The following is a 15,158-nucleotide window of genomic DNA, read 5'->3' as shown; positions in this document are numbered from 1 at the left end:
ATCAGATAAAACTGTTGCATCATGATGTTTCCAATATAGACAATTACTTAATTTAAAAAAGCCAAAACTTGCATTTTCCTGGGTCTCAGAATCTTCTTAATAAAACCATATTTTTTAAGAAAATTCAAAATGCATTTCAACCTTTGCCTAATTTTGAGTAATAAAATCAAACTAAAAAGAAATCTAGATACTTTTTTTCATAATTCATGCATGAAAGGGTTAATTCAAGTAACAGTAATGCAATCTAAGTGTACAAGTAAAAAGCCGCCCGTTTGTATTGTCTCTTCTGGGTTTTTATGCCACTTTTGTTTTGTTTCACCTTTCATATCATTTCTGACATATCACATTGTTTTTGTCTTGGTATGTGAGTGATGCATTGACAGATAAACCAAAGAATGTTAGAACAATAGTTATTTACATAGAAACTGATCCTTATATTAGGAGGGTGCACACTGATGCAAAACTTAAAAAAAAAAAAAAAAAAAGCAAAACACAAAAAATCCTTTCAAATGCATCGAAAGCAATGTAAAAAACCTGTTTTGAAAATGTAAACTAAAATGTAAACTCAAAAAAACTAATTAGAAAGGAAAAATGAGTAGAATAGAAATAGAAGAAAAGTGTGTTTAAATGTACTAACATAGTATTTGTACACAGACACTTCCGACCACTGCCCCTCATTGTGTTAAATATGTTTTAAGATGGATTCATGACTCACAGTATACAGAGGCATTAAGAGGCTCTGAGGTCACAGTAGGAGGTGGTTGTGGTCCCTCTGGTCCGAGCTCCAGCTCCGCTACACACCTGTACTGTGCTCCGTTTTCAGCTTTGGTTGGCACGATCACAAGGATAGAAGAGACTTGGACAGGTGAGGAAGATGTGAGGTCAGAGAAGGAGTGGTTATAAACCTCAGTCTGTCCTCGGTACCACTTCAGGGACAGGTACTGAACAGGAGCGATGTTCTGAACCTCACAGAGCAGCTGGTACTCCTTTCCTTCCACCATGGGGCCAGTGTGGTTCACGTGCCGGATGGAGACGCTATCTGGGGTTTCTAATACACAGGAATAAGACAGAAAGCTCATGTCAAAACCAGATTAATGTGAGTCATTCATTTCTACCATGCACAACAGTGGAAGAAGTATTCACAGGTTTTTCTTACTACAGGTCCAAACATCATAATGTGAAAATACTTCAATGCAAGTTAAGTTCCACATTTAAAACCTTACCTAAAAGAATGTAAGCATTAACAAGAAAAAGTCAAGTAAATGTATGTGATATTTTTCAGAAATATTTAGCATCCTTCAAGTATGAACAGTAGAAATAATGTTATCATTATGCCATAAAATCAATGGTGGATGTAGACAATTTTACATGAGGTGTAAAGAGGTCTTTGAAGGGTGACATGGGAGGTACGGTACGCTGGAATTCACATATATCTATACATAGATGAAACATGTCCTCAAAACTTAACACACTAACTCGATGTTCTTAATGCATAACAGGAAAAAGACCAGTGTTCCAATGCAACAAAACTGTGCAGCTCTTTAAAAGTAAAAGTACTAATGGCAAAATGTAAATACTCTACTACTAGTAAAGGTCTTTCGCTGTAAAAATAAAAAAAATTACTGCCTCTAAGATGCAGTTTAGTAAAACAACACAATTCTTTTTTAATATCTTGTGGTCCGAGTTGTGTAGGGCAATAGATTGCTCTACGGTTTTCAGTCACCTTAGACCATGTTTTTCGTTTGAAAAGGGTCAATTCTCCCCATCATAGTTACATAAATAGCTATACAGTGACAGTCAGGTAAGGAATTGTTCTGCCTACAGGTTTAACTAATGGTGTCATATTAATAAAAAATAAACATAAAAAAGCCAATAAACATTGTAAAACAGACATATTAACCTAAACAAACATTAACACAACCCCCCCCCCCCCTTGAACCCCTGCACATAAAATAGAACACAATGAGTAAAATGTCCAGTACCCACAATGCAATGCAGCAGACTGGCACTAATCATCACTCTGTAGAGTTGAATTTTACACCGCATCTGTGCAGAACTTTACACTGACTTCTAACTCTACTGTTAGAGCAGGTTTACTCTCAACAGAGCTATAAATACTCTATCTAGGTTAAAATAGCTTGACTTTGAAATACTGACACTGCATTTTTTACTGTGTACAACACTGTAAAACTTGAGTTGACTTACTGAAGAGGACAAGGTTGAGTTTCTCCTCACACTGTCTTGGAGCTGTGAAAAACACCCCATAACAGATCGGCTCCTCAATCCAGTCAATGAGGCTGTCCACCTTCCACTGGACGGACAGGTCCTGCTGAGTGTGTGCAGCTCCGATGGCCGATTCCCAGCCCAGGACGCGAACTGGACGAGTGGCTTCACAGCTCACAGTCACTGGTTCCCCGAAGCCCACCACTACCCTGGAGGGCTTGAGAACCAGGGAGCAGCCTTCACCTGACACTGAGACACACAGCTACAGTTGTCATCATCATCATCATCATCATCTTCGTCATCATTCTGAGGGTGGGAAAAGTATTAGTATATCTGTGTGTGGTGTTAAATTATGGAATGAATTGAGGAATGCACAAACATAAACCAATTCAAAACACTTATAAGACAATGTTTTTCACAAGATATAGGGATGAGGGTCATTAATTGGAACTAATATGTTCACTGTTGTTTATATTATATATATCTAATATAATATGTATATATTTCTTTCTTTGAGTTATTTATTTATTATTTATTTATATTTTGCTAGCTCAATTAAGAAACACATAGATAAAAGATTTTATGTTTATTTGTATGTGTGTATGTGTACTTGTATGTTGTGTGTATATCTACAAATGTATGTACTGTATGTATATATGGATGTATGTGTGTGAATAGATGTATAAATATAAAAGAGTAATCTAAAAGGAAGAGGGAGATAAATATATATTATTAACTAGAAGCACTCAGAGAGCGCAGACCTCCGCCAAGGCTGATCAGTGGCGCCCCCCATGGGCCCCCCCACCCCCGATCACCACCAAAATTTAATCATTTCTTCCTCATCCCATTTCCAACAAACCCTGAAAATTTCATCCAAATCTGTCCATAACTTTTTGAGTTATGTTGCACACTAACAGACAGACAAACAAACAAACAGACAAACAAACAAACAAACCCTGGCAAAAACATAACCTCCTTGGCGGAGGTAAATAATATTTTATGACGATGAGGTGGGATTAAATAAATTGCACTTCTTCCCACCCCTTTTCAGGCATATAAATGAAACTATTGTTCTGTTCATCTGTCTAAGATTGTGGTGATTGTTGATTTTTGTATTATTGTTTATGTTTTGCCTGGTCATATATATGTTAAATTTCATTGCATGTTCGGAATAAATCACTAAATCAAATCGAAATCAAATCATCATCATCATCATCATCACTAGGGTGGTCCAAAAAATTTTTTTTTAAGATTCTCTGGATTAGAACCCTGCATTTGGTTCCATATCTGGCCAAATTAGTTCGGTCCAAATTTTATGCAAATTAATTAATATTTAGAGGTTGCACAAGACACGTGAAGCCTGCTCTATATACTACATAACATAACTAGCCAAATGAATAAGGCATATTAGAATAATTTGTAATTTTATTCTCAAAATCAAACTGCAACTCACATAAAAATGTTACTTAGAAAGTCCAGCAACCACTGTTGCTTTATTGAAATTACAAAAAATGTTCCTGTGTTCTTTGACAACTTGGAGCAAGTACTGTTTCTGATCTTCATTTTTTGTTCGGCTACAGTTGAAGTCTTGAACAAGCTTCACCTCTCTTTCAGCAACATCATTGACAACTTTTCTGGCATGCACAATTTTAGCAGCCTTCTGAAAGTCTTCATCATCAGCCCAGTCTTCTGGAGGAATTCTTAAGAATGTTTGTGGCAGATCCAAAGTTTCAAAGAAACGCATGGTGCTGGTGGTGACAAAATCACTGATCTGCTTCCCTTCATAATCTGCTTGATTAAGGGCATCACAACGCTTCAGTGGAACCTCTGAACCTTCATTTTCCATCATGTTGTGAACCATCAGCTGCTTCTGCTCTTGTGTCACACTGGAGTCCAAGAATGCTTGGCCAACCAATTCTTCTCTAAAGTACCAAAGATGTCGGTGGCCTTACTTAATACACATATTGCTAGATGAAGCACTAAAACCTTGGTTTTGATAGTGCTGCTGCTTCTCTTAGCAGGTCAGCTCGGCTATGCTGAAAATGCAAAATTAGTCAATTTCCAGGAAACTTCCAGCAACTTGTGCAACCTCTAAAACATCTCCTTTTTCTTCCAATATTTTTCCTAAATCATCTTTTGAATCCCAAAACCTAATGCAGGGTTCTAATTGAGGTTATCTGAAACTTTATTTTTTATCATGATTGTTGGACCACCCTAATCATCATCCTCATCATCATTATCATCATCATCATGGCCACTGCTTCCCCCACAGCCTCCACTTGCAGCATTGTCTGCAGGACAGGCTTACTATTATGCAACCTCGTTACAACACACAAAGGACAACCCAGATAAAAAGTCTGGACCATTCATTATTTAACATTAATTTGTCTGTGTGGAAAGGTAACTGATTGACAAGCTTCTTTAATTATTTCTATGAGTAACCGTGTATTTAACATTTACAGATTAGTTTACACCCACGGGTTATTAAGCAGAAAATGTGTAAATGTGCTTGGAATTTTTATTACTAATTAACAGCCCACGGTGCCGTTATAATTTGTCAAATAATCCCAAACGAGGCGATTTTAAACTTAAGTTTTCACATTATATGCCATTCTAAATAGTGCAGTCTAATAATGTGCGCACTCCCGTTCAATTAAAACTCTTTGTTGCGATTTTCACACCGTTTCACGCTCGGTTAGTCATGTCATTGTTTGCCTTTTTTGTCAATTATCACTCGACTTGTCGCCAAAACTGCACCAAACACAAACTCTAAACTTAAACAAGTGTGTAAAAATAAACTGCGTCCAAATATCTTACCTGTGTAAAACATGCAAAACATCACAATCCGTTTCAGAAAGTTGTTCTCCATGTTATTTTTTTTTGCAGGGAGCTTTCGATTAAGAAGCGAGGGAGAGAAAATTCCAACTTGAACAAACTTGGCAACTCTGCAGGGAACTATGTTGGAACAAAAGGGCCCCCTTCATCCCAGATGACTTTGGGGGTGGGGGGTAAAAAGGGAAAGAGGGAAATTTAACAGGTGGTAGGGCCTCTAAAAAAGACAGCCTCTTTACTGCAATGATCCTACACTCAAATCGTCATTAAAATGACATTAACCCTTTCATGCATGGATTATGAGAACCTTAGTCTTTTTTTTTTTTTTCTTGTGTGTTTTTATTCCTCTTTAGGCATAAAAAAAAAACCCAATGCAATTGGAATTTTTTTTATGAACCTGTTTTTCATGGAGTTAAACAAATGTCCACTCAGCTGGACGTTTTCTTTTTAATTCCATGAAAATGTAAATAATTAGTGTAAAATACAGTTTGTCATCTTTTCATGGTCGTCAGATATGACCCATTTGGACGTTCAGAGGCTCCGTAGTTACCTTGGAAACACATCTTCTACAACATTGATTCACCAGTAAAACCCATGGAGTTGGATCAATGACAGTGGATGGACACACTTGATTAAAGATAGATTTGCTGAAAAAAAAAAAAAAGAAATCAAATCTTTTTTTGCTGTTTTTGCTGTTTCTGATTAAATAACCTTTGAATTTACTCTGAGTTTTAATGAACATCGACATGATCAACAGATTAAATACAATAAAATACCTACTTTATGCTGAAAAATGCTAAATACAGAGGATAATATAATAATAAATGGTGATAAATACTTAAGACAGGTTAAATAGAGAGAAAAAAAAATCATTTGGGAAGTGCCATCAAAGAAGCGCTGGGTCTTTATGGGTTAAATATTAATAACATTTTATTTCCTAGCCTTCATATTCACTCATACAGATATTATGCATGTACTGTTATAGAAGTTCAGGTTAAATTACATTGTAGAACAGCTGTCCACTGTAGTGACCACAATGCATGAAAGGGTTAAAACATTTGCTTGCACAATAGAGTAAAGTCTATTCTTGCAAATTGAAAGTATGCTTTGAGATTTTCTTTCCAAAACTTTAGACGTGGTTATCCTTTGTTGTCAAGTGTCTGAGGTGAAACAAAAACTTGCTGCAAACAGAATCTCATTTTCTCCTCTGCCTGCAGACACATCTCCTGTTGCTTCCTAACTTCATGCTTTGTTAAGTCCCAGCAGGCCGTAGGATTGTTGAGGATGTTTTGCAGCATGTAACCTGTAAGACTCACACTGTGACTAGAATGTTATACAGCACATCAACTCTGACCACAAGTGCAATGCGAGAGCGAGTAATCGGATGCTTTTTTTGGTGTATTTATGGAGAGCACAGCTGGGAATCTCAATATACAGATTACTCATTGGTTTCACTTTGAATACGCTGCTCTTTCCTCAAGTTCTCAAGAGAAATGTGTTAAGCTTGTGTGTCTATAATAAAACTTTTTATTTTCAAACTCCATGACAAATTGAGCAATATCACTCTTGCCAGGTTGTTATAGCAACACAGCCAGAGCATACACAAACAGTGCTTTCTGGCAAGACCTTCAGTGGGAATGACAGGGACTAAACATAAAGAACATGGTTTTAGAAAAGCAGGTTTATATTGGCAACCATGGGCAGGAACAAATACTCTCCTTTACATTCACTTTGCTCAGTGCTAATTAGTATGGCAGGCTTGGCACTGTATAATGTAAGCCAGATTGAATGAGAGAGAAGTCCAAGGGGTTGAAAAAAGGTGGCAGGAAAACATGAAAAGACACTAGTTTGACTTTGCCCCAATCAGTATTCTGCCTAAGGATGTCATGGACAAAAAACTTTATTCAACAATGAACTATTTAATGAAAAATGCACATGCACACATTATACACAATATCAAAAACAACATGATAGTTTCCTTTTTAAAAGGATTCTACTAATTTAGCTTACCCTTTGTTATTTTCATAACAGATTCAAAATCATAACTGTTTTTTTTTGTTTTTTTGTTTACATCAATCAAACTATGCCAAAAACAGAATGTCAAGGGTCATAAAGTACATATAATTCAGTAAAACAAATAACCACCTTGGTATCAACTTACAAGCACATTACAGAAGCAATATAGTCAGTATTATCTGTGCAAAGTAAATCACTATTTCAGAGCAGTACCAGTGCACATAAAATGAGAAAAAAATCCACAATGAGCATAATTTATGTTTCAAACAAACATCAAAATGGAACAAAACTACAAATTCAAAAACTGTACCTAAATATAGTAATAAAGATGTTCAGAGCACTGTCAAGTAATTAATCTAGCTGTATTTTAGTGTTTCATGTCTGTAGAAGAAAAAAAAAAAAAGTACCTGAGTTGATAAAAACAGAAGCAGAAACTCCAGTATGACTTTAAAAGTTGTACATGAATTCAAGATGGTTTGTACTCTTGAGTTGTGCATATATTTAGAGAATAATGCCTGATGAATCAGTGCTCAAGAACTTCCTGTCAATGTCAACCTAAAAGTATGTTGATAGGCTGAGAAAAAAAAAAAGGCTGGGAAAGTAAAACACTCTTTGGTTTCAGCTTGTATATGCAGTCTGTGATCTTTATCAACTCCCAATACTGTACATGCACAGGAAAAGAAACATGAAGGCTCACTGAATAGTTTAATGAGTATGAAAATGATATGAATCATATGCTATGACATAGACAGACAAAGATTTCAACCCAATTGAACACCTATAGGAGAATTTGGAGTAGCATGTTTCACATTAGTTCACTTAAAGGAGCTGTAAGAATTATGTTCCAAGTAATCATAGAAGGGCCCTGAATGTCACCATGACATTAAGAAATCATGTTCATTTCAAACATATCTGATATCACTAGCAGTAGTCCAGCCAGAATATTCGCATTTGAAAACCTACGCACCAGCCCACAAGTAATGTTTATGTTGTCATTTTGTGTTTTGGTCTGATGCTCCGCCCATCACCTATCTGCCAATCACAAAGTCAGCAGCGTTTGGGCATCCAGGTTGCCAGTTCCCACTGAGCTGCAGCTGGAACATTTCTGATCACAAATGTCTGATGTAACTAAACCTAAAAGGTCTCTTATTATTCCCAAATAGGTTGTGACAAAGTAAGAAACAAAACAAGGATATGCATAGGGAATCCGTGTATCATTCGTTCATTCGTTTTTAAATTTAAAACCAAAAATTAAAAACCAAAAAAAAAAAAAAAACCCACTTGATCTTTGGTTTTTCATTTTCAAAACCACAATGAAAAATGGATAACAGTTTATTTTTCCATTTCCCGATTTTGTGCTCAAATGAAAAATGGAAAAAACGACCGTTTCATCCGATTTTGCTATTTTCAATATAGTTAAATTGTCTGACTTGGAAGTAGTTGTTACTAGGGAAAAAATAAACAAATGAAATTTTCCGAATTAACGAGATACTGTTTTCTGAAAAATTTTAAATTTGGCTGTTTTTCTGAATTAATTAATTAATTCAGAAAAACAGAGCCAAATAAATTTTTTGTGTGAATGCAATATGCTTCCGTACGTATCAAACAGCTGCTTAATTATAGCAAAATATTCCTCCAGTCCGGTCATGATTCTGTTTGTTTATTTTTTCCCTAGTAACGACTACTTCCGGGTCAGAACACTTAACTATACTGAAAATAGCAAAATCGGATGAAACGGTCATTTTTTTTCTATTTTTAATTTGAGCACAAAATTGGGAAATGGAAAAACTGTTATCAGTTTTTCATTCTGGTTTTGAAAATGAAAAACAAAAAAACAAGTTGTTTTTTTGTTTTAAATTGAAAAACGAATGAACGAATGATACACGGATTACAGGGTATGCTTTTGAAACATGGAGACGGCTGAAAGAAGAATTTGAAGACCAACGCCGGCTCTCCCGTGGCCCGGGCCGTGCTCTCACCCCACCCGGGCCACAATCTTACCAGGCCAGGGCCAGGGTCTCCTGGTGAAGAGACTGTGGCCCAAGCCCGGGTGAAGAGACCAGCCAGTATTTATTACAGTGTAGGACTCGTTGCTTGCCATGGTAGCTCCTTCTAGTAGATGATCACGCTGGATCTGGCAACCCCTAGTCTGGGAGGAAGGGGAGGGAATACCAGGGGATGCTCAGATCCTCAAGGGCCGGTATCCTGCATGTTTTAGATGTTTCCCTCTTCCAACACACCTGATTCAAATGATAAGCCTATCATCCAACTCTGCAGAAGCCTGATAACCGTCAGGTGTGCTGGAAGAGGGAAACATCTAAAACATGCAGGATACCGGCCCTCGAGGACCGGAGTTTGACACCTGTGCTCTACAGTATTTTGAATGTGATTGCAGTACCAGTTTTGGCCACAATCCTACATACGACTCCTTAAATGGTGGTTTTTCCTTTAATTTGGAACCAATCTGTAGTTGCTCATCTGTTTTAATTTTTTTGTGTTAGTGTGGTTTATTGAATGACTGTGGTTCAAACTGAAATATACTGTAAATTTAGTTGAAAAAATAACAAAGAGCTACAAAATGTTGTACAGTGAAGGGGCTACAGCTCTTTTCAATTTGTTCAATGCACTCACTGTGACTGACTTTTAAACACAAATGAGTAGAAATACCTAATTATCCATGGTAAATACTTCATACAGAATAATTCTTAACACTTACACAACTTTCTATTTTGCTTTGTACATTTAGAATTCATATCTGTAGCGTGCAGGGATGATCTATAAGTATTTTTTTTTTATTATCAAACTTCCACTGTTGAAAATGCACACATACACAAAGTCATGAAGCATATTGCACAATCAGTTAGTCATGGTTCCAGATATTAGTTATGCAAAGTTACAGAACTAATTTAGTATCGTTGTTTAACTCAGCGCATAGAACACAAGCACACCGACATACCATGCTTTCTTTAAGTAAGCTCATTTGTGAATGCATGAAAACATCAAACTCATTAATACAATGACACTGATTAGTGGAGCTGATGATATTATGCATTGTTAAAGCTACAGCATGAACAGAAGCCCACCACACATGCATGCACATCAGCAAAAGCCCCTTGGCCGTAAAGAACATGTTTCTCCAAGAACTAACTAAACTTAAAAGGGCCATTCTAACAGTAAAGCCATGCGACGCCATTTAGAAAAACCAAAACATCCTCATACTGCTCCTGATGATGCAGGCTGATAGCTGGGTTTGCTGCAAAATGTGCCATCAGATTTCACATAATAAAGGCCGGTGATGAGGGCAGCGAATCCCAGGACTGCCGGTACTCCAATCACAACTGCAAGAATTGTTTGATCCCCTGTGGGAGATGAGAGTTCTGGTTAAATTCTCTCTCGGATCACCTTTACAGAATTTAACAGCTTGTAACTGTAGGCTTTCTCTGTTTGTAATAAACCACACATCCCAAAATTAAAACTACAGCTAAAAACACAGCCATTAAAATCCCAGCAGTGGTCCCAGGACGACTACCTGATGGAGAAGAACAGCATGAAGGAATTACAGGAGGGTTAACATTGCAAGGCAATTACATTCAAACAGGTGATTTTAGTAATAATATCTTACTTGGAGCATCGGTGACAATGAACGATTTGGTTCTGGTGCCTTGGGAATTTGAGGCTGTGCAGTTGTATGTTCCTACAAATGGCACCGAAAGAGTCAGAACAGGTTGGTTCGCCATCATTTTTTGCATGGCTGGCGGCAAACTCCAGCGGTACACAGGCAAGGGATTTCCTGTTGCAGTGCAATTTAAGCTTATTTTAAGATCAGCTGGAACCTCCACTGCCTCCACTTCAGGGTTCATGAAAGTTGGTGGATCTGAAGACACATGAGGTTTTGAGAGACAGAGTTAAGATTAAAAAAAAAAAAAGCAGAATCATGAAATGCAGCCAAATTCTTATAATCCAAACAGTATTGATTGGCGACACGAAGAAAAGCATTAAAAACTCACACTGTACAATCATGTCATGTGACTTTGATTCCATCGGGGGAAGATCTGGTCCTGAAGGCCCAAAGTTCAGAGCTGCCTCACACCAGATTCTACTTCCATTATCTTCTCTTCCAGCTGTCAGTTCAAACGCAGATGACTGATTTAGAGGTTGTAAACTGGACACATTACTAAATGTGTCAATATGTATTATTTTATCTCCTTTGTGCCAGTATACAGAGAGATTCCTTGATGGTGCGACGTTAACAATGTCACACCGCATCTGATACTTTTTGCCTTCCACCATGGGGTTGTCTTGATTTGACTGAGACAGAGACACACTCTGAGGCATTTCTGCATAAAAATAGTAAGAGCCAAAGTTAACAAAAACATACAATCGAAAAAGTGCCATAAACAAGAGCCCAGGTTTGCAAAGACTACTTACGGTAAACTGTGATTGGCACCTCCTCTTCACACTGAGTACCATCAAGAAAAGTAATGTAGCACAAAGGGCCTAAGTCCCATGTATACGCAGACGTTATATTTAACAGTACAGAAGTAACATCTTCCTTTCGTGTGCCACCATATGGTGCCTCCCAGCCCATAATTTTTGTCTGGTCTGTTGATGAGGTGCAGTTGACAAGTAGGGGGTCTTCAAATTTCACCACGGGCACATTGGGTTGTATCATCACCGGACACTGGGCACCCACAGGCGTTCCTAGAAGAATACAATAATGACTAAAGCATCCTTTACAAGACATCATGTATAAAAGAACTGAAACACACTTTATTGATATTTATTATTTTGGAGTATAGCTTGCAATAAAAGAGAACTGTCAGATTAAAAAAAGGACTACATGCCTTGTTCAAAATGGTACTCTTGGAAAAACAATAATAAAAAAAGTAATTAGTTAACATTGGACAAACATGTGTTACAAAAAACTGCAATAATACTGAAAAATTGGTCATCTCTTTGTGTTTGTGTTTGCATAAGGTTAAAAAAAACTACACTGTTGTCCATAAAATTGGAATAAAATATTTCTTATTTGTTCTCATGAAATGATTGTGACAATGTTATTTATTCTTGATAGATAAAGTGTAACTGGGGCTCAGTTCATAATCATTGCACCTGGTCAAGGGTGAATACTGATTTGTATAAATAGGAATAAAAAGAGGAATGTGTCTACAAACAAAATTACTCCAACTTTATGGGGAAAAGTGTATTTAATGATAAAAAAAAAAAGGACAAACACTAAAGAAATGTATACTTCTATTCCACGATATCTCAGAAGTAAAATGGTCCTTTTTGCATCACAATATTTCTAGTCACTTAAACAGCTTTAGTTACTGTTAGATTTAGTTTTTGTTTAGTTATAATTAGTTTTTCATCTTTTTTCCTGTCCAGTGAAAACATGGATCTCCAAATAATCCATTATGGGTTGATAAAATTCTCTTATGTAACTATATTTTATAACTCTTGATGAATTTGTCAGAAACTGCAGTGTTGCAAAACTGAAAACAGGTGTTTTTATGAGCTGTGCTGTTCTACACTAAAATTCGTGACCTTACAGCTTACTTGCTGTTATTAATCACCTTTGACATGTTTCTTTTATAATGTTTTAAATGTGTTTCTTTTTCCCTTGTCGTTGTATTTCAATGTCCTGTGTGAAGCACCTTGAAATGCCTTGTTGCTGAAATGTGCTATACAAATAAACTTGCCCTGCCTTACAGAGCATAAAAAAGTTGTTGTCAAATCCAAAACACACATTAATCCTGTATAAGTAGAAATCCAAAAATAACATACAGCTGACAAAAATAATAAAATAATAATAATAAAAATACATTGACCAGTAAAGGTTCATAGGCTGTATTTATGACAAAGCCACTTTTACTTTCCATACTTTACTTACTTAAGTAAAACTATGTAAATAATATGTAAAAATAGTCATTGTGGAGAATTTGTGATATTTGTTCTTTTCCGGGGAGTTCTTCTACTTAACAGACTACTTTCCCCCACAATGCATTTGTTATAGAGGTGAGAAACAAACAGATGGAATCATAAATGTAATCAAATAATGGGCGTAGGCTGTTCTCTGGCAGTCGCACTCAGTGTCGTTGGATTATGTGGATTTTCAAACGGGACACTGAGTCTAACCTTAAAAGCTGTGTAAAGTACACAAACAACCTGCGCAACCTACAACAAAAAACAGAACTTACCTGTTAACGCCATGAATCCGCCGAATACAATAACCCACATCATGTTTTCCGTGAAATTCACAAAACACGTACACGTATAAATAAATGAAAACTTCTGAATGAAGTTATGCAAACGAGGAAGCCTATTTCCAAATGTGTGTTTCCGTACTATTTGTACGTGCTGTGTCTCGCCTTTTACTTTCATAGAAAGTCCCGAAAGTAAAACTAGCCGTGCTGCATTTACTAACACCTCGTCAGAAGGAAACTAAACAGGCGCCTTTCCAGACCATGTTTGGATCCAAGCGAAGGCGGGGTTACATTGGTGAACGATGGAGCCCCAAACCTAAGCTTGTACGGAAGTTATTAATAGTATTAATAATAACAACCAATTTTTCAGTCAAAAGACCAGCATCGCTCGCTGTCGCCTTTTTGTAAACAACCACACCCGAAATGTAATTCAAGAAGCTGCAAACTTATTTGTGCGAGTCTGACATTTCCGACTGTACCAGAAGGCACCACAGGCAAGCGAAACCAGCTGCTTGTTGTCCCATAAGAACAGTAGAATTACAGTGGTTTTCACTCATGTGGGGAGTTTAATTGCCATCTAGACATAAAGTTTTCCGAATTTCCATAGTTAATAAACTATAGAACGAGTATAGGTAGGAGTAGGGGTGTCAAACTCATTTTAGTTCAGGGGCCACATTAAACCAAATTTGATCTGAAGTGAGCCGGACCAGTGAAATAATAACATAATAATACATAAATAAAGTCAACTCCAAACTTTCCTCTATATCAGGGGTGTCAAATTCATTTTAGTTCACGGTCCAGATTCAGCTATATTTGACCTGAAGTGGGCTGAACCGGTAAAATAATAGCATAATAATATAATATAATAAATAATGTCAACTCCAAACTTCTCTCTGTGTCTTAGAGGGAAAAAGTTAATTTACATTATGAACAGGTTTACATCTACAAACAATCCTTTCAAAATATGTGAATAACATGAACAAATTGAAAAAAATAAGTATAATTTTAACAATATTCTGCCTCAGTTTATCATTTACACATGTACATTATAACTTACAGATCACAGTGGGACTACAAACACACAAAACATTGAGTAACAGGCGGAATATTGTTAAAATTGTACTTACTTCTCTGAAGACATTTCAGGTTGTTCATATTTGTTCAGGTTATTCATATTTTTTGCAAAATTATACTTTGTTTTAGTGTAAATACATGAAAATATTTACATTTACAAAGAGAAACATTTGTAGTTGTCATTATTTATGTATTATTTCGATAGTATTTTACCAGTCCTGCCCACTTGAGATTGATTTGTTCTGATGTGGAACCTGAACTAAAAGGATTGTGAATATTTTAGTGTAATTTTTGCATTTCACAAATTCATCTCAAGGGCCGGACTGGACCCTTTGGTGGGCCAGATTTGGCCCCTGGGCCGCATGTTTGACACCTGTGCTCTATATTTTAGAGTGAAAAAAGCAAAATTCTGTGATGAAAATGTTTACATCTCCAAACTATCCTTTAAAACAATGTAAATAACAGGAATAAACTGAAATTTCTTACGAAAACTAAGTGCAGTTTTAACAATATTGTGTCTCAGTTTATCATTTACATATGTAAATATACAGATCACAGTGGATCTACAAATACACAAAACATTTAATAACAGGCAGAATATTGGTAAACTTGTACTTCAGACATTTCAAAATGGTCATATTGGTTCAGGTTGAGTTTTTGTGAAATGATAGTTTGTTTTAGTGTAAATACAGTAAAATGACATGAAAATGTTTACATTTACAAAGAGAAAAATTTGGAGTTTTGAGTATGTTTAAGTTATTATGATAGTATTTTACTGATCTGACCCACTTGAGATTAAATTGGTCT

At 36.4% G+C, this 15,158-nt stretch overlaps 1 protein-coding gene across 1 annotated transcript in view; it reads right to left on the bottom strand.

The window, feature by feature from the left end:
- LOC115424216 (hemicentin-1) overlaps positions 1-15,158 on the bottom strand; it is a 38,280-nt gene that overhangs the window by 1,186 nt on the left and 21,936 nt on the right. The window contains exons 12-21 of the mRNA XM_030141336.1: positions 13,743-13,750; positions 13,272-13,493; positions 11,500-11,772; positions 11,079-11,408; positions 10,694-10,945; positions 10,291-10,430; positions 9,051-9,220; positions 5,041-5,201; positions 2,206-2,472; positions 716-1,048 (exon numbers count right to left, since the gene is read on the bottom strand). Coding sequence (XP_029997196.1) covers positions 716-1,048; positions 2,206-2,472; positions 5,041-5,201; positions 9,051-9,220; positions 10,291-10,430; positions 10,694-10,945; positions 11,079-11,408; positions 11,500-11,772; positions 13,272-13,493; positions 13,743-13,750 — 2,156 coding nt within the window. The remainder of the gene's footprint in view (positions 1-715; positions 1,049-2,205; positions 2,473-5,040; positions 5,202-9,050; positions 9,221-10,290; positions 10,431-10,693; positions 10,946-11,078; positions 11,409-11,499; positions 11,773-13,271; positions 13,494-13,742; positions 13,751-15,158) is intronic.

The sequence above is a fragment of the Sphaeramia orbicularis genome, chromosome 8 (genome assembly GCF_902148855.1).
Source record: "Sphaeramia orbicularis chromosome 8, fSphaOr1.1, whole genome shotgun sequence".
NCBI classification, from domain to species: Eukaryota; Metazoa; Chordata; class Actinopteri; order Kurtiformes; family Apogonidae; genus Sphaeramia; species Sphaeramia orbicularis.
Note: the sequence above shows the minus strand (reverse complement) of the source record. Positions and strands in the feature narration are given on the sequence as shown.